Raw genomic sequence first — 23,677 nt, 5'->3', positions numbered from 1 at the left:
AGACCTAGGCACTCGACAAAGGCTCCGTCACCGTCACTCGCTGCTGTCACATCGGCTTTATTTTGCCGAGTATTTGTTGGCAATCGGCAAAGACTTTACCAAGTACCCGATAGAAAGTACTCGGTAATGAAGACGTTGTCGATGATCGATTCATTGAGCCCTTTTTGCCGAGTGTAGCACTCGATAAATACTTTATCGAGTGTATATGAAACTTGGCAAAGAAGCCATGTCCAACAGTGCTAGTAGGGTCTGCCGATATGTACATACGAATTACGATACATCCTCTAGGATAAAAGGATGCCCGCTTTCTTCAGGGGGAGAGAGAAGAGTCATCGATAGCGAATCTAACCGAGAATATTGTTAGGTTATCAGAGTTAGCTTTACTATATGATATAAATTTTATTGAACCTTAACAGTGTTTTGCTAAATGATTTATAAATTTTATTGATGACGGTTGAACCCAATAGACCTCTCTAAATTCGCCCTGGAAGGCCATTGTGCATGGTGGCGGCTGTGAGGCAATAGCCAGGGCCTCCCGTCTCCTTGGACCTTGAAAGCACCTAGAGGGGGGGGTGAATAGGTGATCCTGTAAAAACTTCAAAACTTAAGCCACAAAAACTTGTTAAGTGTTAGCACAGTTTATGCCAAGTGGCTAGAGAGGAGTCAAAACACAATAACCACAAGAATCCAATCACAGAGATGACACAGTGGTTATCCCGTGGTTCGGCCAAGTACAAAACTTGCCTACTCCACGTTGTGGCGTCCCAACGGACGAGAGTTGCACTCAACTCCTCTCAAGTGATCCAATGATCAACTTGAATACCACGGTGTTCTTGCTTTTCTTTTCTTAATCCCGTTTGCGAGGAATCTCCACAACTTGGAGCCTCTCGCCCTTACAAAAGATGTTCACAGAGAATCACAGAGCAAGGGAGGGATTAGCAACTCACACACGACACAAAGATCACAGCGAATACGCACACACAAGACCCAGACTTGAGCTCAAAAGACTAGCACACTAGAACGGAGCTCAAATCACTAGAATGTCGAACAAGTGCGCGAGATTGATGTGTGAGTGATCAAGAGTGCTCAAGGAATGCTTGGTCTGCTCCTCCATGCGCCTAGGGGTCCCTTTTATAGCCCCAAGGCAGCTAGGAGCCGTTGAGAGCACATCTGGAAGGCTATCCTTGCCTTCTGTCGTCGGGCGCACCGGACAGTCCGGTGCACACCGGACACTGTCCGGTGCCCGATTTGTTTCCTTAAATGGCGAAGCCGACCGTTGCCGACCGTTGCAGATCTGGCGCACCGGACAGTCCGGTGCACACCGGACAGTCCGGTGCTTCCTTCCGACCGTTGGCTCGGCCACGTGTCGCGCGCCGATCGCGCGGCCGACCGTTGGCCCGGCCGACCGTTGGCTCACCGGACAGTCCGGTGCACACCGGACAGTCCGGTGAATTTTAGCCGAAGTCGCCGGAGAAAAACCCGAGAGCGGCCTCTTCGGCCGAGGCAGCCTGGCGCACCGGACACTGTCCGGTGCACCACCGGACAGTCCGGTGCCCCAGACCGAAACAGCCCCTTGGCCGTACACAGCCAAGTCTTCTCTTCTCTTCTTCTATCTGTTTCTAACACTTAGACAAGAATATTAGTACACAAAACCAATGTACTAAGGCTTAGAAACATACCTTTACTTGTGATTTGCACTTTGTCCATCCATGGGCATATTTTCACATTTTGGCACCTGTGTTTGCACTTAATCACCAAAATACTTAGAAATGGCCCAAGGGCACATTTCCCTTTCAATCTCCCCCTTTTTGGTGATTTATGCCAACACAACATAAAGCAACTAGAACAAGTGCAAAATCACTTCAAATAAAAACTCAAATTGGTTTTGATTCAATTTTGGCATATATGGATCATCCTTTGCCACCACTTGGTTTGTTTTTGCAAATCAAACTCAAATCTCTATCTCTAAGTCAAACACACATGTTGAAGCATAAAGAGAGTCATTCCAAAAGAGATTGATCAAAGATTTCAAAAACTCCCCCTATTTCCCATAATCAATACTTCTCCCCACAAGAAGCCAACTTTTGACAATAGAGACAATAAAAGACAATAAAAGCTTTTGACACAACAAAAACTCTATTCTACTATTTTCAAAATCTCTCAAGTGGTAGCTGATCCATTTATCGCTTTGGCCTTTATTTTCTCCCCCTTTGGCATCAAGCACCAAAACGGGATCAATCTTGGCCTTTTAACCCCATTGCCTCACCAAAGTCTTCAATTAAGAGCAAATGGCAATAAGATTTCATGAGATGAACTTGGAATTAGTTACCCTCTCATCGGAGTGCAGTGGAAGTCTTTCATGGTCCAAGTCCACCTTTTCCCTTTCAATCCTCCTTCGAGACTAAATCAAGCAAACTCAAGCAAATGGTTAGTCTCAAAGGGTCAAGTTGTAACACATCTCCCCCTAAACATGTGCATCACTTTGCAACGGACTTGTGAGGTCCAGGGAGTGTTGGTACAACTTGAGCACCACAATAAGCAACAAAATGCAGAATGAACCTGATCAAATGCATAAACACATGTATGCTACAATTCAATCCAAGTTCCGCGAATCTAAGACATTCAGCTCACTACGCAACCTGCAAAAGGTCTTCTCATCTAGAGGCTTAGTGAAGATATCGGCTAGCTGGTTCTCGGTGCTAACATGAAACACTTCGATATCTCCCTTTTGCTGGTGGTCTCTCAAAAAGTGATGCCGGATGTCTATGTGCTTTGTGCGGCTGTGCTCAACAGGATTCTCCGCCATGCGGATAGCACTCTCATTGTCACATAGGAGTGGGACTTTGCTCAGATTGTAGCCAAAGTCCCGGAGGGTTTGCCTCATCCAAAGTAGTTGTGCGCAACACTGACCTGCGGCAACGTACTCGGCCTCAGCGGTGGATAGGGCAACGGATGTTTGTTTCTTAGAGTTCCATGACACCAGGGACCTTCCTAAGAATTGGCACGTCCCCGATGTACTCTTCCTATCGACCTTACATCCAGCATAGTCGGAGTCTGAGTATCCAACTAAGTCAAAGGTAGACCCCTTTGGATACCAGAGCCCGAAGCAAGGCGTAGCAACCAAATATCTAAGAATTCGCTTCACCGCCACTAAGTGACACTCCTTAGGATCGGATTGAAATCTAGCACACATGCATACACTAAGCATAATGTCCGGTCTACTAGCACATAAATAAAGCAAAGAACCTATCATTGACCGGTATGCTTTTTGATCAACGGACTTACCTCCTTTGTTGAGGTCGGTGTGTCCGTCGGTTCCCATCGGCGTCTTTGCGGGCTTGGCGTCCTTCATCCCAAACCGCTTTAGCAGATCTTGCGTGTACTTCGTTTGAGAGATGAAGGTGCCGTCCTTGAGTTGCTTCACTTGGAACCCAAGGAAGTAGTTCAACTCGCCCATCATTGACATCTCGAATTTCTGCGTCATCACCCTGCTAAACTCTTCACAAGACTTTTGGTTAGTAGAACCAAATATTATGTCATCGACATAAATTTGGCACACAAACAAATCACCATCACAAGTCTTAGTAAAAAGAGTTGGATCGGCTTTCCCAACCTTGAAAGCATTAGCAATTAAGAAATCTCTAAGGCATTCATACCATGCTCTTGGGGCTTGCTTAAGTCCATAGAGCGCCTTAGAGAGCTTACACACATGGTCGGGGTACCGTTCATCCTCAAAGCCCGGGGGTTGCTCCACGTACACCTCCTCCTTGATTGGCCCGTTGAGGAAAGCGCTCTTCACATCCATTTGGTACAACCTGAAAGAATGGTGAGCGGCATATGCTAGCAAGATTCGAATTGACTCTAGCCTAGCCACAGGAGCAAAGGTCTCCTCGAAATCCAAACCTGCGACTTGGGCATAACCTTTTGCCACAAGTCGAGCCTTGTTCCTCGTCACCACCCCGTGCTCGTCCTGTTTGTTGTGGAACACCCACTTGGTTCCCACAACATTTTGCTTCGGACGAGGCACCAGTGTCCAAACTTCATTGCGCTTGAAGTTGTTTAACTCCTCTTGCATGGCCAACACCCAGTCCGGATCTAGCAAGGCCTCTTCTACCCTGAAAGGCTCAATAGAAGAGACAAAGGAGTAATGCTCACAAAAATTAACTAATCGAGATCGAGTAGTTACTCCCTTGCTAATGTCACCCAGAATTTGGTCGACGGGATGATCCCTTTGAATCATCGCTCGAACTTGGGTTGGAGGTGCCGGTTGCGCTTCTTCCTCCATCACGTTATCATCTTGTGCTCCCCCTTGATCACACGCCTCCTTATGATGAACCTGTTCATCGTCTTGAGTCGGGGGATGCACCATAATTGAGGAAGAGGGTTGATCTTGCTCATCTTGTTCCTGTGGCCGCACTTCTCCAATCGCCATGGTTCGTATAGCGGCTGTCGGAACATCTTCTTCATCTACATCATCACAATCAACAACTTGCTCTCTTGAAGAGCCATTAGTCTCATCAAATACAACGTCGCTAGAGACTTCAACCAAACCCGATGATTTGTTGAAGACTCTATACGCCTTTGTATTTGAGTCATAACCTAATAAAAACCCTTCTACAGCTTTGGGTGCAAACTTAGAATTTCTACCCTTCTTCACTAGAATGTAGCATTTACTCCCAAATACACGAAAGTACGATACATTGGGTTTGTTACCGGTTAGTAGCTCATACGACGTCTTCTTGAGGAGGCGATGAAGGTAGACCCTGTTGATGGCGTGGCAAGCAGTGTTAACGGCTTCCGTCCAAAAGCACTCGGGGGTCTTGAACTCTCCTAGCATCGTCCTCGCCATGTCGATGAGCGTCCTGTTCTTCCTCTCTACCACACCATTTTGCTGTGGTGTGTAGGGAGCGGAGAACTCGTGCTTGATTCCTTCATCTTCAAGGAACTCCTCCACTTGAAGGTTCTTGAACTCGGACCCGTTGTCGCTCCTTATCTTCTTCACCTTGAGCTCAAACTCATTTTGAGCTCTCCTGAGAAAGCGCTTGAGGGTCCCTTGGGTTTCAGACTTATCCTGCAAAAAGAACACCCAAGTGAAGCGGGAAAAGTCATCAACAATAACTAAACCATACTTACTCCCTCCTATGCTCAGATAGGCGACGGGTCCGAAGAGGTCCATATGCAGCAGCTCCAGGGGTCTTGAAGTGGTCATCACATTCTTGCTGTGATGTGCTCCTCCCACCTGTTTCCCTGCTTGACAAGCTGCACAAGGTCTATCTTTTTCGAAATGAACATTGGTTAGACCTATCACATGTTCTCCCTTTAGAAGTTTGTGGAGGTTCTTCATCCCCACATGTGCTAAGCGGCGATGCCACAGCCAGCCCATGCTAGTCTTAGCTATTAAGCATGCATCTAGACCGGCCTCTTCTTTTGCAAAATCAACTAAATAAAGTTTGCCGTCTAATACACCCTTAAAAGCTAGTGAACCATCACTTCTTCTAAAGACAGACACATCTACATTTGTAAATAGACAGTTATACCCCATATGACATAATTGACTAACAGATAGCAAATTATATCCAAGACTCTCTACTAAAAATACATTAGATATGGAGTGCTCATTAGAAATTGCAATTTTACCTAAACCTTTTACCTTGCCTTGATTCCCATCACCGAATACAATTGAATCTTGGGAATCTTTATTCTTGACGTAGGAGGTGAACATCTTCTTCTCCCCCGTCATATGGTTTGTGCATCCGCTGTCGATAATCCAGCTTGAACCCCCGGATGCATAAACCTGCAAGGCAAATTTAGGCTTGGGACTTAGGTACCCAACTCTTGTTGGGTCCTACAAGGTTAGTCACAATTTCCTTAGGGACCCAAATGCAAGTTTTATCACCTTTGCATTTTGCCCCTAACTTTCTAGCAACAATTTTCTTATCCTTTCTACAAATTTCAAAGGAAGCATTCAAAGCACAATAAATTGTAGAAGGTTCATTCACTACTTTCCTAACAACATTTCTTCTAGGCATTTGATGAACAACATTTCTTCTAAGCCCATTTCTACCATGCATAACATGAGAGCTAGAAGCAGTCATAGCATAAGAGTCATAAGCATGTGAATCAAAAACATCATGACCTCTAAAAGCATTTCTAGAATATCTCCTATCATAGTACATGAAAGCATGATTCTTCTTAACACTATTAGCCATAGGAGCCTTCCCTTTCTCCTTGGTGGAGATGGGAGTCTTATGGCTTGTTAAGTTCTTGGCTTCCCTCTTGAAGCCAAGCCCATCCTTAATTGAGGGATGTCTTCCTATTGTGTAAGCATCCCTTGCAAATTTTAACTTATCAAATTCACTTTTGCTAGTCTTAAGTTGGTCATTAAGACTAGCCACTTCATTATTTAACCTTGCAATAGAGGCTATGTGTTCACTACAAGCATCAATATCAAATTCTTTACATCTATTGCAAATAGCAACATTTTCTACACAAGTTGTTGATTTACTAGCTATTTCTATCTTAACATTCAACTCATCGTTAATGCTCTTTAATTTAGAAATTGTTTCATGGCATGAAGATAATTCACAAGTAAGCATCTCATTTCTTTTAACTTCTAGAGCATGAGATTTTTGAGCTTCTAAAAATTTATCATGCTCTTCATACAATAAATCCTCTTGTTTCTCTAAGAGTTTATCCTTCTCATTCAATGCATCAATTAATTCATTAATTTTGCCAATTGTAATTCTATCTAGACCTTTAAATACACTAGAATAGTCTATTTCATCATCGTCACTGGAATCATTATCACTAGAAGAAGCATAAGTAGAGTTTCGAGTACTTACTTTCTTCTCCTTAGCCATGAGACACGTGTGACGCTCGTTGGGGAAGAGGGCCGATTTGTTGAAGGCGGTGGCGGCGAGTCCCTCATTGTCGGAGTCGGAGGAGGAGCAATCCGAATCCCACTCCTTGCCTAGATGCGCCTCGCCCTTGGCTTTCTTGTAGTGCTTCTTCTTCTCCCTTTTGTTCCCCTTTTCCTGGTCACTTTCATTATCAGGACAGTTAGCAATAAAATGACCAAGCTTACCGCATTTGAAGCATGATCGCTTCCCCTTGGTCTTAGTCTTGCTCGGCTGTCCATTGCGACCCTTTAGCACCGTCTTGAATCTCTTGATGATGAGGGCCATTTCTTCATCATTAAGACCGGCTGCCTCAATTTGCGCCACCTTGCTGGGTAGTGCCTCCTTGCTCCTTGTGGCTTTGAGAGCAAAAGGTTGCGGCTCGTTGATCGGTCCATTCAAGGCGTCGTCCACATACCTTGCCTCCTTGATCATCATTCGCCCGCTGACGAATTTTCCTAGGACTTCTTCGGGCGACATTTTGGTGTACCTGGGATTCTCACGAATATTATTCACCAAATGAGGATCAAGAACGGTAAAGGACCTGAGCATTAGTCGGACGACGTCGTGGTCCGTCCATCGCGTGCTTCCGTAGCTCCTTATTTTGTTGATAAGGGTCTTGAGCCGGTTGTATGTCTGAGTTGGCTCCTCGCCCCTTATCATCGCGAATCGTCCAAGCTCGCCTTCCACCAACTCCATTTTGGTGAGCAAGGTAACGTCATTCCCCTCATGAGAAATCTTGAGGGTGTCCCAGATCTGCTTGGCGTTATCCAAGCCGCTCACTTTGTTATATTCATCCCTGCATAATGAAGCTAGAAGAACAGTGGTAGCTTGTGCATTCTTATGGATTTGCTCATTAATGAATGAAGGGCTATCCGAGCTATCAAATTTCATTCCACTTTCCACAATCTCCCAAATGCTTGGATGGAGAGAAAATAGGTGAGTACGCATTATGTGACTCCAAAATCCGTAGTCCTCTCCATCAAAGTGAGGAGGCTTGCCAAGTGGAATGGGGAGCAAATGAGCATTTGAGCTATATGGAATGCGCGAATAATCAAAAGAAAAGTTTGAGTTAACCGTCTTTTGTTTGTCGTGGTCGTCGTCCTTTTGGGAAGAAGAGGACTCATCGCTGTCGTAGTAGACGATCTCCTTGATGCGTCTTGTCTTCTTCTTCTTCCCATCTTTTCGCTTGTGGCCCGAGCCCGAGTCATTGGACTTGTCATCCCTTGGCTCGTTGACGAAGGACTCCTTCTCCTTGTCGTTGATCACAATTCCCTTCCCCTTAGGATCCATCTCTTCGGGCGGTTAGTCCCTTTCTTGAAGAGAACGCCTCTGATACCAATTGAAAGCACCTAGAGGGGGGGTGAATAGGTGATCCTGTAAAAACTTCAAAACTTAAGCCACAAAAACTTGTTAAGTGTTAGCACAGTTTATGCCAAGTGGCTAGAGAGGAGTCAAAACACAATAACCACAAGAATCCAATCACAGAGATGACACAGTGGTTATCCCGTGGTTCGGCCAAGTACAAAACTTGCCTACTCCACGTTGTGGCGTCCCAACGGACGAGAGTTGCACTCAACTCCTCTCAAGTGATCCAATGATCAACTTGAATACCACGGTGTTCTTGCTTTTCTTTTCTTAATCCCGTTTGCGAGGAATCTCCACAACTTGGAGCCTCTCGCCCTTACAAAAGATGTTCACAGAGAATCACAGAGCAAGGGAGGGATTAGCAACTCACACACGACACAAAGATCACAGCGAATACGCACACACAAGACCCAGACTTGAGCTCAAAAGACTAGCACACTAGAACGGAGCTCAAATCACTAGAATGTCGAACAAGTGCGCGAGATTGATGTGTGAGTGATCAAGAGTGCTCAAGGAATGCTTGGTCTGCTCCTCCATGCGCCTAGGGGTCCCTTTTATAGCCCCAAGGCAGCTAGGAGCCGTTGAGAGCACATCTGGAAGGCTATCCTTGCCTTCTGTCGTCGGGCGCACCGGACAGTCCGGTGCACACCGGACACTGTCCGGTGCCCGATTTGTTTCCTTAAATGGCGAAGCCGACCGTTGCCGACCGTTGCAGATCTGGCGCACCGGACAGTCCGGTGCACACCGGACAGTCCGGTGCTTCCTTCCGACCGTTGGCTCGGCCACGTGTCGCGCGCCGATCGCGCGGCCGACCGTTGGCCCGGCCGACCGTTGGCTCACCGGACAGTCCGGTGCACACCGGACAGTCCGGTGAATTTTAGCCGAAGTCGCCGGAGAAAAACCCGAGAGCGGCCTCTTCGGCCGAGGCAGCCTGGCGCACCGGACACTGTCCGGTGCACCACCGGACACTGTCCGGTGCACCACCGGACAGTCCGGTGCCCCAGACCGAAACAGCCCCTTGGCCGTACACAGCCAAGTCTTCTCTTCTCTTCTTCTATCTGTTTCTAACACTTAGACAAGAATATTAGTACACAAAACCAATGTACTAAGGCTTAGAAACATACCTTTACTTGTGATTTGCACTTTGTCCATCCATGGGCATATTTTCACATTTTGGCACCTGTGTTTGCACTTAATCACCAAAATACTTAGAAATGGCCCAAGGGCACATTTCCCTTTCAGACCTGTTCTTCAACTGCTTGCCTATATCTCTACTAACTATTAAGGGGGCAGTGTAGACTGCCCCCGCCTGCGAATCCCACCCGCCGCTCCGCCTCCCCCGCCACGAAACCAGCCTTCGCCCGCACGCCCTCGCGATACCAGCCATCGCCCGCCCGCACCTCAAGCGCCACGAATCCCGCGCCTCCCCTGCCGCAGAACCCGCCTCTACCCGCACCCCGCCTGCGGAGCCGCTTCTCGATCTCTCGTGAATCGCCCGCTGCTTCTCGATCTCTCGCGAATCGCCCGCCGCTCCTCCAGCTCCGCGAACCGCCCGCCCGACGAGCTCTTCCACAACGACCATATCCGGCCGCTCACCCTGCCCCCACTCCCGGATCTCGACCCCGGAAGCGACGACGACGAGGACTGTGTGGGCGGCCACGCGCCGACGCGCGGCCGCGACCTCACGCCCCAGAGCGCGTCCGTGCACCGCCGCGCTCGGTCCATGTCCCCGCTCCACAGCGCGTCACCGCGGCTCAAGCTTATCAATGCGCTCGTCGTCCCGGCGCCGGATCTCGGCCCCGGCCCCGACGCGACGGGAACACACGGGGAGGCAGCCCCGCCGGTAACCGCCTCGTCCCGCTCGTCCTCGTCGTCCTCCACGTCCTCGTCGGGCACGTCGTCAGCGCGCGGGTCCCGGCGCTGGGTGTTCATCAGGGACATGCTCCTCCATCGCAGCAAGAGCGAGCCAGGCAGCGGCGCCCACGCGCACGACGCCCCTGGGGCGCCCGTCGCTAGCAAGCCCGAACGAGCCTGGTCGTTCTCCTCCCCGTCCTGGGTAACCAGGTATTCGAGCTTCACAATATACTTGCAAGGATTGTTTGATTACGCACCTGTTTAATTTAGCTCAACGATTTCATCATTTTTTTCTTTCAGCACTGTACAACTGCTATTTTGTTAGATGCTTATTGCACTTACGAAGGTTGCAGATGCTTTGTGTTGGCGCAAAACAATTGCTGCGTGTGGTTTATGTGCCAACAAATATGCCCAACCCAATCCCTGAAAATCTGAACTAGGGATCAATCATTCCACTATGCCACTATCTGTAAGACACTGATCTATCTCTGTCTGAATCTGATATGTGGCGTGCCGTGAATCCATGCCTAATCTGGTGCAATTATAATTACTCCAAAGTAAAAAACACGATCATCCATAGGCGAGCGGTAGGAGAGCAGATGGGCGTCGTGTAATTGTTGCAGCTACTACACCAACTTAGAAGGCGCTTTGAGTGCAAGTCATATCAACTAATGATGTTTACGAAGATAATGTAAGGCTATACATGCATGATGAAGTCATAGTTGGGGAGCACCACGCTTGCTACAATAATTTCATAACCAATACAACAGCAGATGAATAAAGGTATTCATGATGTAACCACAAGACAGGCTGTTGGAAAAACATATAGAAAGAGAGTAAACATTAACGCATATTAATTCAGGAAACAAGAAAATAAGATGGTGCATTGGTGCTAAATTATGTGACACAATATTTACACAAATGTAAGGCATCCCTCTTAGAAAGGCAAAAAAAGGTTTAGAGGGTTGCTCTGTAATCATAAGCTCCACTTTGAAGTGATGTGAAAGTGTGAGCTTTGTATATTGGAAGCTTTGTTGCTGAAAATGCTTCCATAAAATGTTTTCACTATCAGCATTTGAACAAATTTGTTTCTTCTGTATAGCTGGATGTATCCATTGACATGCTCTTCGCTCCAAAAATTTCCAGTGCAGGGATCCAAGGGAATGTCATTCATAACCCATGCAGGGACCACACACTGGCACACATACATTAAACGACTGGCAAGCAAAATCAGGCATTTCCAATAGAATGGAAACGAAGTGTTTGTATCGTATATTTGTATTGGCCATTTTTTTCTTTGTTTCTTTCTATTAATAACAAAATAGATCGCACTTGGTGTCATCGTGTGGGTATACCAAGCTGTTGTTGCATAGCAGACCTGATGTCACCAGTGCTAAATCCCTCAATTGCAATGATATTTGAGCTGTCAAGAGCAACAACATCCTGTAAAGGGTACCTTCTAACCGTATGGATCCTATTGGCAGGAGTGTTGAATCCACCCTTAAGGATGACTGTCTTGTGAAGACCTCCAAACAGTTCCTCATAATCACAGTTTATTGTATCTGAACCATCTGCCACGTGAGCTTCTCAAAGAAAGGCTTCCTTGTATTTCTGAAAATGTTGTTATTCCAAGACTGCTTGATGATGTCAAGAAACCTGAAAAGGTATATCATGACGTCTCTTTAGCTGCACATTTCGTTCGTTCAGGGGCATTTATTTGCCACCATATAAAAGAAACAATGCCTTCATGATCTGCAGACTATAACTGAAACTGAGATTTCCAAGAGTCGTGAAGGAGTTGGGAAGTTCTTATGCAGGAAGAAGGTCGTATGGTGGCGGGTTCCAGATGCAGCAGACCGCTTGGCGCCCAACTGGGGATGCAAGCGGACGTGGTGGGAGCGAGCAGCGCCGTGGTTGGTAGGACTGGCGACAGATGACAGGGAAGAACTAGCGGGTTTTTTTCCGATCTCGCGGCGTTCCATTTTTTCTGAAACATCAGTAATGCTTATGTTAATTTCTGAAATTATCCGTGGTATCTCAAACTAGAGGTGTTTTTTAGACTTGAGACATAATGTCTTTATATGTTGCTTTATGGAGATAGAATCTGCGAGATCAGGTTTTCTTCCCTCTCCTGTATTGAGTGCTTGCCCATTCGGTCAGATTGGTTCAAGCACATCTAATTTGGTCTCGGTCTCTTGGAGGAGTATAGTGGCACAAATTTCATGCCTTTTGCTCCTCTACTTTTCTTGAAAATGTGGCTTGATTATGTCAGAGTAGTTCTAGATTTGTTCATTGGGCAAGATTGGCCTGGTTTTCTAAAATGACCCCATGATTTTAAGTGTCAAGATCTTTAATGCTTTTGTATTTGAGTCAAGTAATTGCCCTGAATCTCTTCTGTATTTGGTCATGGATTGGATCCTGTAATGTTTATAGTGTTCCATTTTGTTGATCCAAGCCACCAATGGAGTAAAACCTGGAGTATTTTTTCCCAATTGGTTATACACTGTGGCTAATGTCCACTTGTCTTTTTTCCTCTTGCAGATTATTCGGTCTCAAAGCTTCTGATACACTCAGTTCTCACATGTCACATGGGATGGACCTCCCTACAAACCAAACACCCCTGAATCGCAGTCATCATCAGCGAACGACGATTCGTGTGCTGTTGCGTTGTAGTAGTAGTACTACTGAAGCACAGAGTGAACCGCACGGGCAAAGCTGATGGGAAGAAACATAAAAGTCAAGAATAGGCAGTTGCTGCATCTTCAAAATCAAGTCCGACTTCCAAGAAGAGCAAGGATGACGATGATTCTGATGAGGACGAGACTGATGATTCTGATGAGGACGAGACAAATGAAACCAATTGCCTTTTAATGGTCTATGTTATCATTCAATATTGCCTTATATCGACACTATGTATATATGCTATTCACAATAACAGAGTCATTCATGCTGTTGGCGCCTTGGATGAACTATCTTTTTTTCAACAAAGATGGAGCTCATGCAGATTGATTTATTCCCTTTCTTGCAACGTAACATATATGTTTCATATAAATTTTTTTACTCCCGTCGCATCGCACGGGCATGCACCTAGTCTACTATTATCTAGCTAGCCGAGCTAGATCGACTAGCTATAGGCGTAGCTAGCTGGTTGTCAGGTGCATCTTCCGCGGTAGCAGACGTGCGCAGCAGCAGGCATGGGGAGGCCATCGTGCTAGCTGCGATAACGGCGGCGCCGGCGTCAAGAAAGGGCCGTGGACGCCGGAGGAGGACATCGTCCTCGTCTCCTACATCCAGCAGCACGGCCCCGGGAACTTGTTGCTTTGCTCACTCGACCATGTTTCCGCTGAAGGGATGTAACGTACATACGTGTTGAGTGCAGAGTTGTGCTTTAATAATGAGTGGCACAACAACCTTTAGGCCTGATTTGGTGCTAAGGGATCCCAAGGGGATCCATGGGGGAGGAATCCCCTTGTTATTCAAAATTGAATTGCAAGGGGATTCCTCCCCCATGAATCCCCTTGGGATCCCTTACCACCAAATCAGCACTTAATAATGTGAAATCGAGATAAGGATGACGTGGTATATTAACCAGCATACATATATACATGTTCATTAGATCATATTGTGAGAAATATTAACAAACAAACAAACAAAAAATACACGCATTCAAGTTCCAGACACTAGAATACAAAGCTCGTTGTATCGAGCCATACAGCTCATTGTCATTTTGTCAATAGTACAGTGGCTTATAGAATAGATCAGCTGCAGACTGCACAGTACTATAGCATTGCTTAAAGCGGGGCAGCATGGCCCGTCCGATCTGTGATTGGACTTGGACGGTCAGGATTAAGACAGGTGGAGACCGGAAAAATTGGGGCGCGGCAGAAAATTGTCCGATGATAAAAAAAAAGATTCCATTGCCGGGATTTGAACCCGGGTCGTCTGGGTGAAAGCCAGATATCCTAACCGGACTAGACGACAATGGATTGTTGTTCTTGTAACTAGACTCTACTACTAGTTGAGTTCTGTAACTCATTTTGGGTTACAATCGCAATATAAATCTTGAACTGGTTTTATTTGATTTAAGATAATGTTAATAATACTTATGTGTTACAAAAAGTCTGAAATGCGTGAATTATTACGTCTCAGGTTAAGATCTTTGGTTACAATAGGTGCGGGAAAAAAATCTGATTTTTTTTTAGAAATTCGGGCCCTTGAAGCATAGTAAAAGTAGTAGGAAAACATGAACTCATGTACTATTTAGTGGCACTGACTAAATTTGCTTGTTTGCTTAATTTTAATTTGTATCGGCTTTCACTATTTCTATATTGTTTTTGTCTTTATGGATTAAAGCCCCAACAATCTAAACAACTTCAATCCAAAGCGAACATCGCCTTAGTCCCTGTCACATCAGATATTTAGATGATAGTTAGAAGTATTAAATATAGTCTAATTACAAAACTAATTACATAGATAAGAACTAACATGATAAGATAAACTTATTAAACCTAATTAGTCCATGATTCGCTTATGTGATGTTGTAATAAATATTTATTAAACATTGAGTAATTAGGCTTAATAATTTTTCCTTGCCTCTAGTCTTTAGCTGTCTAATTAGTTTTATAATTAGACTATATTTAATATTTATACTAAGCTTTAGTCCGTGGAACCAAACACCCTCCCAGTAGAAGTAGAGTTGTTGCCTAACGCCACATATGGCCATAACTAGTACATCATGCTTTTTCCCACTGCTGGAGTTGTAGGGCGACTTCCGCTAGCTTGAGGGCATGTTTGGAATTGAATAGTAAGGAGATTTTAACCCCTCCAACCTCCTTTATTTCCCTTGTCCCAAACATGCCTCGAGGAGAGACTAAGCCACCTCCCCTGTTGTGGGACGACTCGTTGGGTCTTGTTTGACATACGTCTCGATGAGCATGACCACGCAGTACCGGCCCTGATATTTTAAAGGCCCGGAGTTATACTTATAATAGAGTGTGAAGCATCTAGGCCCATAAGTGATGTTTTGATAATTATAAACAATCCTATGCGGACTAACAAATTCTTGGAGAAATAAGAATGTATGTTGGACCACAGAGAGATGAGCCTTATTAAAAGTCCTACAGACTTAAACGTTGGATGTGGAACAGACGAAGGCAAAGATATTGTGTAGGACTTTACTTTTGCCGGTCACAAGGTATTTAGAAAATAAAATTGACTGGATTAGTAGGCTAGATAATCATACTATCAAGAGGGGTCAATGACAATTTTTTGTATAAAACTTAGTGCCTCATATAGCATTTAGATGTTGCATTTGTATGAGGACTAACAATGCTTCTGAGTTTCGGAGATAAAATCTTTTCAAAAGCGAGTTTTGGAAAGTGGGCTAAGTGTCCATGGGAAGGACTATCTAGGCCAGGAGGGCGGACCGTCCGTGATCCACTCGGAGAGATAGACTAAAGGTTTAAGTTTTTAGACCTCCCTCTATTCTTCCATGGCATAAGTTGCTCACGCTTATGTACATGTGAACTAATCCCTATGTATTTCAACATGAACGTATATGAGTCTACCTAGGTTGTCACTTAATTACTAAAACCACACTATGACTTTTCAAACCATATGCTCATCGGGCGCTAACAAACTATTCGATGAACTATGCCTGGTATGGTGCCCTTGTGTGGCACTCATCGAACATGTTCGGTGAGTGTTAGCTCAAAGTGCCCCAAAAAACATGCTCTCTAGTAGAATAATATGTATACTTGTCTGGTGCTTCATCGGATATATCTGGTTACCTCATTATTGGATACGCCGATTGAGGATTTTGAGTCTCTCGCACGTGATAGTTTGCACCATATCTATCTGGTCAGGATAGTCTGGTGTACATAGGACACGCTGATGCTCGGCTAAAAAAATGTGCAAGTCAAAACTCTATTTGTTTGGTGCACCACTTTATATGTCTATTGCTGGCAAAATTGTTGCACCGAGAGCACCGACTCTTTTCGTAAGCGTACCAACTCTTAAATGTTTTTTTCAAACATCTAAGTCTCGAGTTAGCAATTTATCAAAGTGTTATCACAAACATTTTCGCTTACTCACCAAAAGTGTCACTTAAGCCTAAATATAAATACACGTAGATCGAACACCTAGTGGCACTAGATGATCGAGATTACTAAATAGCGCTCTCCTTTAATAGTACGATCATTCACCCTAAATCCAATCATGTATTATCTTGTGTTTTGACCGACAAAATCAAAATATTATTTATGTCTTTGACTTCATAGTTTGGAATTTGTTTTTCTTCCATCTTTTCTAAGAGAGAGTTTGCTCTATTTAAATAATTTAGTTTTTAAAATTGGTGCCCTTAGTTTTGGTGGTGTGTTCACATATACCCTTAGTCGTGTTTTTGCTCAGTTGTATCCTTTTGTTCTATAGCACTGGAAGGGCACAGCTGAGCAAAAAACACGACTAAGGGTCTAAATAATTACCCGTCATCCATCTTCGCTCTCCTATTTAGCAAATAGTTAGTCTATTGTTCAAGTTACCATGCCTTTAACATGGGACTTGACAAATATAGTCAATGTTTGAATGCACTAGAACTAATAATTAGCTGATAAAATTAGTTGAAAACATCCAAACAGTCTGGTTAATAGTTCAACTATTAACTAATTTTAACAAATTAGCTAATAATTATTAGTTAGTGAGGTATTTGTTAGCACTAGTATTTTTTTAGCCAGCTAACTATTAGCTCTATTGTAAATCAAACACTCTCGTAGTCCTTAGGTCCTTTTAGGTATCCTTTTTCCTCAGTGTTTGAAAAACAAAGATTTTTGCGGTTTGGAGCTAAAACAAACTTAGCCACTGTTCAAGTGTTCAAGAAGGTTGTCACTCACTGTCACCGCGAGATATTTGCATCCTAAACAATTCATGGCCCACAATCTCGAGGGAATTTAGTTTTATTCCATAAACTTGGATCTAAAACGGTGATAGGCAACAAGTCAATCAACTCAATTTTATTAGCGTTTTTTATGTGAAAAAATGGGGAAGAATGAGTAGACCGTAGACGTAAAAAATACCAGTATCTTGAAGCATTACAATTCGAGCAATTAATTTCCAAAAAAAGCAACGGATACAAAAATAAATTATGTACATAGATTATTTAAGAAATTATATACAAACTCCATGCAGGTTATTGGAGGTTTACGCTTTGCTTCATCGAACGTGTTCTTCTGTCCTGGCGAAGTAATCCCTAATACCGGGTCCACCCAACAGTGACAGGGGAACTCACGAAATAAGGCACCCAACCACCTTCCCCTCCGCCCCAATCGCTTGCTCCCGCACGGCCGCACCGCCGCCGACCTCGCCGCCGGCAATGGCGTGGCTCGCGCGCTCCATCGCCAACTCCCTCATCGCTACTGAGGAAGAACCCGAAGCAACCGACCGGGGCCCCTCGGCCTCCCCGGGCTCGTCCTCTCCCCCGCGCGGCGTCCGCGAGGACCTCTCCGAGCTAACCGGCGCGCTCGCGAACCGCTTCCAGGGCATCGCCTCCTTCCTCGCGCCCGCGGCGCCTGGGGGCGGAGGCGCCCTGCGCCGGCCGGACCCGGCCGAGATCGCGGGCCGGTTCCGCGCCGGCCTCGCGCGGCTCCCGGGCCGCCAGGCCGTAGCGGATCTCGCCAGGATCGCGTCCTCGCTCCTGCCCCCTGAGGGCGATGCAGACTGGGCGGAGGAGGCAGCGGGGGTCACCGAAGAGGTGGTCGCGTTCGCGCGGGACGCGGCATCGCGGCCCGAGCTATGGCTCGACTTCCCCCTCCTCCCCGACGACGCGGACTCGGATGGTTCGTGGCTTCGTGCAATCCTTTCTTGCCTCCCCAGAGGCTCTTCATTGGTCTCGGTTAAGCTGAACTAATTATCAGTCGCGTTATTGACTTGGAGCGCAGATTTTGACATGACTGATGCGCAGCAAGATCACGCCCTGGCCGTGGAAAGCTTGGCGCCCGAGCTGGCTGATCTGAGGATCGAGCTCTGCCCCAGCCACATGAGCGAGGACTGCTTCTGGAAGATATACTTCGTACTGCTGCATCCTAAGCTCAGGAAGGATGATGCCGACATTTTATCCACTCCACAGGTGATTTTCCTTGGCATCGAACGTTCAACACTTCGATGAGTTAGTAGTACAAGCTCACTAAGTAACTGAGGATTTTTCCTTGGTGCTAGTTAACTAAGTTAGTTGTCTTCGATGATTCCGTAACAGCCTAAAATTTGTTAGCTGAGGTGAGTAAAGCAATGTGAACCAGATGCAGCATCAGATTAGTTGTTAAGTTGAGACTGCATTGTGTTTCACATTGAGATTTTTGCTACATTGTATTTGGAATCATGGAACATTGTGGCAGCATGAAACTTGTGCTTGTGATTTCTTAGCACTTAGATTTGATATATCTTGCACCTAAGATTTTGTGTCCTGTTAAGGCAATCATGCTCGTTTGAGAACTGTGATAGTATGCATGAGAATATGGTCAAAATGTGCATAAAAATTTTTGTGTTTTTACGAAAAAACTTTGCATCATAGTTATGGTTTCAGAATGAGTGAGCGATCTGTGCAAGGCTAGGCATTTGCATTCTTCAAATGAAATGTTGTACAGTTTGAGTAAAATGGTCGATATATCATTGCGACATTTATGTTGTTCCCTCTTTACATTACCTAATGTTCCATATGAAACTTTATCATTAGTTTGACACTTTGACCTCACTCTGGAATTTGATTTCAAAAGGTTGATTTCTCGGATTTTCGACAATCATAAAAATATGTTGATTCATCATAACCTCATGTGGCACACTTGTGCACATTCTCGAGCATTGTGCTTCTCTGCCTGCCATGAAACCTATCATTTTTGTTGGATAAGATCGTGAAGCCTTTACTTATCAAGTGTAAGTGATACAAATATGGTGGATCAATTCAAATCCAACACCTCATTCATGTCATCTAAGGTAGTGAAACCTTCCTAAATTCCCCTCCTGCCTAAAAGTGAAACTAGTTTGCATTCTTCCTTTTGCTGCCTTTGCCCTGTTACTATTGCTAATGATATTGCCCTAAACCCTAATCATTAGATGTGTACACAATAGAGCAGAATACCTTCGGGGTTTGATGAACTCGCCATTAGGGCAGATCTTTGTTGCCCAGCGACGGTGAGGTGCAGTAGGGGTCTCAAACAGGGATGGTGAGAGATAGCGGTGGTCTTCCCTCAGAGCGTGTAGGGGATTGGTAGCGGCGGGGAACGCTGGTTCCCGTGCTGACTACCATCCTTGCTTTTATTTCCGCGGTGCGAAAGGGGGAAGCAACCGAACGGGTTGTTGTGCCCCGATCAAGGCACGTTAGGATCGGATAGGATCGATCATGACCCAGTCCTTTGAGATCAACCCAACATGCTCTGCCAAGGGAGTGGAGTTAAATCACATTGCACTAGGCCAACAGTTTGAAATTGACCCACCATTGAATATATATAGCTAAATTGATTCATTGTGATTGTTAACCCTGGCATCTATGCTTTAGATATTGAGACATTGACAGAAAGTCTAATGTTTCTGATGCTTTAGTGGTTTCTATTAAATTTTCTTCCTGCAAGTAATGATGGGCTACCCATACAAACGCATCCCTAGTTTTGAATGGGACTAGCTTGTTCTGCACAGCTCAAGTGATTCATTATATTCTACTGTTTTTCTATAATAATTGAGTGCCTTTTCCAGTTTTATATTGTTAATGTATCTCTATTGATTCAGTTTCTTCGTTAGTCCAATTTTGTCCCCAGAATGATGGTTTGCATGAGTCTGAACTCTGAAGTGCCATATTATAAAGTGAATAGAGGAAACAATGTCAAATAGCAAAAAGTCAGAACTAGCCATCAAGTGAATGTTGACTCAACTGGCCCATGGGACATAAAGTGCAATATGACGAAAATGATGAGCTCCTATGCTTGAATAACTCGTTACACTTTTTAGCCCTCAGATGCATGCATGAGTCTTAAGAGGCTTATATACTGACAGAACATCGTTTTCCATAGGCGCTCAATGCTTTAGTAGTTCCTGCTGACGATTTTGCTTTCTTACTAGTCATGACGTATCAATAGACCTTATTTTATTTGTTGCTGACTGCACACAAAAAAAAAAAAAGATAAGCCACTATCTGCCAGCTCAAGACATTGTTTGCTAGCAGACGATTCTTATCGGTTCCTGATTGCCTTGATACAGATTCTGGAAGCTAGGGACAAGTTGTCGCAGGAGGTGCGGTACCGGACGGAGTTACAAGGCAGCCACGGCGACACCGTACCTGTGGCTCTCGGCGATGAAGGTGGCGTTTCAGGTTCTCTTGTAGAGGGTTTGGGCGTATTGAAGGGCCAAGACGACTCCGCCATGCTCACGTCTTTCAGCAACACGGACTACGGCAAGCCACAACCGATCGAACAGGACAAGGATATTGTATCGGTTCATACGATCGGCGAGACTGGAGCTGTTTCTTCGGATAATACCGGTAGCAGCGGTGTACCTGTACAGCTAGTGCCCGTGTCGAGAGACACCACCACCGTGGCGCCACTATCTAGGACGGAAGAAAGTACGCACGATCTCTCTACGGAAGACGAAGCAGCAGCAGAAGAAGAAGAGGAGCAGGGTCTGCAGATGTCTGAGATACCTTTGACGGACAGCTCTCCCCCTAAAGATGGTCAACAGAAACAACCACTGGCTGCCATCAGTGAGCGATCAGGAGCTGACTATCAGAAAAGTGATAATGTTGAGGATGGCGGCGACGGCGTCGAAGATGACGACGGGGATGAATGGTTGGAAGAGGAAGCATGGGACCCGGGAAACACGCAAATTCCGATAGCAGATGATGAAGACGTGTCTTTCAGTGATCTGGAGGAGGAAGACGATGGTGCGGCCTGACATCGCCTGTAGGCTTGGCTTGACCGTACTGCTTACGTAGTCTGTGCTTCCTGTTCCGTTATACGATTGGTACAATTGTCTTGGTTGATGTCTAATACACGCTCTCATAGTCTCATTGCTTCCTGTTCCGTTATACGATTGGTACGGCATGCATGCTTTGCTAGCTGCCCCCAGCTAGCAGACAACTACCAGCTCACTAGTCGATCGATAAGAAACTAAACAGCGAAGCCCGCAGCTAGCAAAGTTCGCTCACCAGCTGCACTGCAAGCTCGTACACATACACAATTAATAATAATCAACCGAAACCAGCTAGTAGAGTTCAAAGAAAAGCTCACATAATAATACACACACGCACAAAACACGTACGACGACAGAACCACACGCAATGCAGACGACGAAGCCGGCCGACGACTGGGGCGTGGGGCATGCATCGATCGATCTGAGGAGGTGCGCTAGCCGGCCTAGCTGTGGCCTCCTCCCTGGCCCTGGGTGTAGATGTAGTCGGTGTGCGCCGCCAGCGTCCTCCTCATGAGGCACTCCTCGTCCTCTCCTCCTCCTCCTACCCCTTCGCTGCCGCACCGCTCGTCGTCGCCCGCCGCGAAGCTCATGCTCATCGACGACCTCTCCTCGGCGCCTACCTTACTCACATCTCTTTGCTGCTCCTCTTGGCTTCTCGTCGAGCTCGCCGCCGCCACAGCTCTCGTCGCGTGGCCGGCGACGACGGAGAGGAGGAGGAGGAGGAGGAGGACAGCAGACACCAGCACCAGCAGCAGCGGCAGGGCGGTCCGCCGTGGTGCCGATGTTGGTGGCGCCGCCATGTCTGCAAGACTGCAACCAACCTGCACTGCAGGCTTGTTGCTGTTCCTTTGGCGTCAGCGGCGTGGCGGATATCTGACGACCCGGCCGGCCGGGGCTCTTGCTGGATTTATGTGAAGCGTTGTTGGTTTGGAGTTGGGGTGCCCAGGTAGAACGGGCCTTAAATACACCCATCACCCATGCCGATCGACCGCATACATCACATGTACGTAGATAGCATGTGAACCTATACTAACGCTTCTCTTTCATATGACGCAGGCTAAAGAGACTAATTTTTTGTTCCTTTATTTTATTTTATCCTCTAAATTGTCAAATATAAAACATTTGTTAATTTAGAGACTAGAATATAATAAAACAGAAAGACTAAAAATTAGTCTCTAAAAACTAAATACCACTTAGTTATTGTTCTATAGCAACGACATATCTGAAAGGAAAATAGGCTTACACCTTTTTCTAATTGATTTTGGTGGTTTAATTATCCAACACAAATAATTGGACTAACTAGTTTGCTCTAAATTATATGTTCTACAGGTGCCAAAGGTTCATCTACAACTATACTAAATCGACTGTCCGGAATACCGTAGATTATTCCGGACAGGAGAAGCTTTTTGGAAAATCAGGCCAAGCGCGGACCGTCCGGGCCTTTGCGGCGGACCGTCCGCGACACCTAAATGACCCTCGGACAGAACCAATGCAAAAACACATGTCTCTACGACCGGATCGTCCGATGGAAGAACAAGTACCGTCCGAGACCACGCGCGGACCGTCCGGGCTCAGGCGCGGATCGTCCGGTAGGTGAGGAACCGAAAAACCCGAAGGTGACGGGTTCGGCAAAATGAATTATAGCGTCCTCGCGGACTTTCCGGGGTGCACGACCGGACCGTCCGCGACTGGCTTTACCTGACATCTGACGACACATTAAATGCAATATAGGCGTTCATATAGCCGCTACTGCTGACCGTTGCCTTTTCAGCCGTTGATCTGCAGGGGCGGACCGTCTGGACTAGGCGGGCGGACCGTCCGCGGTCGGCAGAAAGGAGCAACGGCTAGGAAGTGGTTGGTGGCTATAAATACAACCCCAACCACCTCCATTCACTTCACCCAAGCATTCCAATCTTCAACATTCAATACAAGAGCTAGCAATCCATTCCAAGACACAATCAAAGCCTCCAATCTCTCCAAGTTCCACAATTGAGACAAGTGATCATTATTGATTAGTGACTTGAGAGAGAGAGAGAGAGTGATCTGTGTGTTATTTGTCGCTCTTTGAGAGCACCTAGAGGGGGGTGAATAGGTGATCCTGTAAAACTTGAAACTTAAGCCACAAAAACTTGGTTAAATGTTAGCACAATAATCGCCAAGTGGCTAGAGAGGAGTCTCAACACAATAACCACAAGAGATCAATCACAGAGATAGCACGGTGGTTATCCCGTGGTTCGGCCAAGACCAACGCTTGCCTACTCCACGTTGTGGCGTCCCAACGGACGAGGGTTGCAATCAACCCCTCTCAAGCGGTCCAAAGACCCACTTGAATACCACGGTGTTTTGCTTGCTTTTCTTAATCCCGTTTGCGAGGAATCTCCACAACTTGGAGCCTCTCGCCCTTACACTTGAAGTTCACAAAGAAGCACAGAGTAAGGGAGGGATTAGCAACTCACACAAGACACAAAGATCACAGCAAATACGCACACACAAGACCCAGACTTAAGCTCAAAAGACTAGCACACTAGAACGGAGCTCAAATCACTAGAATGTGGAATAAGTGCGCAAGAATGGAGTGTGAGTGATCAAGAGTGCTCAAGGAATGCTTGTTATTG

At 45.9% G+C, this 23,677-nt stretch overlaps 2 protein-coding genes and 1 non-coding gene across 3 annotated transcripts; 1 reads left to right on the top strand and 2 right to left on the bottom strand.

The window, feature by feature from the left end:
• Positions 1 to 14,030: 14,030 nt before the first annotated feature.
• Positions 14,031 to 14,104, bottom strand: TRNAE-UUC (transfer RNA glutamic acid (anticodon UUC)). The gene has a single exon. It is a non-coding gene; the product is annotated as a tRNA-Glu (tRNA).
• Positions 14,105 to 17,400: 3,296 nt separating this feature from the next.
• Positions 17,401 to 21,137, top strand: LOC100193577 (uncharacterized). The gene is made up of 3 exons (NM_001138685.2): positions 17,401 to 17,947; positions 18,050 to 18,237; positions 20,355 to 21,137. The coding sequence occupies exons 1-3, from the start codon at positions 17,485 to 17,487 to the stop codon at positions 21,042 to 21,044; spliced, it is 1,341 nt and encodes a 446-aa protein (NP_001132157.2). The 5' UTR covers positions 17,401 to 17,484; the 3' UTR covers positions 21,045 to 21,137.
• Positions 21,138 to 21,260: 123 nt separating this feature from the next.
• Positions 21,261 to 22,000, bottom strand: LOC103648075 (phytosulfokines). Its single transcript, XM_008672578.4, has one exon. The coding sequence runs from the start codon at positions 21,860 to 21,862 to the stop codon at positions 21,506 to 21,508; it is 357 nt and encodes a 118-aa protein (XP_008670800.1). The 5' UTR covers positions 21,863 to 22,000; the 3' UTR covers positions 21,261 to 21,505.
• Between the last annotated feature and the right edge of the window lie 1,677 nt (positions 22,001 to 23,677).

The sequence above is a fragment of the Zea mays genome, chromosome 2, assembly GCF_902167145.1.
Source record: "Zea mays cultivar B73 chromosome 2, Zm-B73-REFERENCE-NAM-5.0, whole genome shotgun sequence".
Classification (NCBI taxonomy): Eukaryota; Viridiplantae; Streptophyta; class Magnoliopsida; order Poales; family Poaceae; genus Zea; species Zea mays.
The sequence above is the reverse complement of the archived record's forward strand: the minus strand, read 5'-3'. Positions and strand labels throughout refer to the sequence as shown.

Coding starts and splice junctions, on each gene's coding strand:
- LOC103648075 (XM_008672578.4), bottom strand. CDS start 21,862: ATGGCGGCGCCACCAACATCGGCACCACGGCGGACCGCCCTGCCGCTG.
- LOC100193577 (NM_001138685.2), top strand. CDS start 17,485: ATGGCGTGGCTCGCGCGCTCCATCGCCAACTCCCTCATCGCTACTGAG. Junction 17,948..18,049: donor CGACGACGCGGACTCGGATG/GTTCGTGGCTTC, acceptor CTTGGAGCGCAG/ATTTTGACATGACTGATGCG. Junction 18,238..20,354: donor ACATTTTATCCACTCCACAG/GTGATTTTCCTT, acceptor GCCTTGATACAG/ATTCTGGAAGCTAGGGACAA.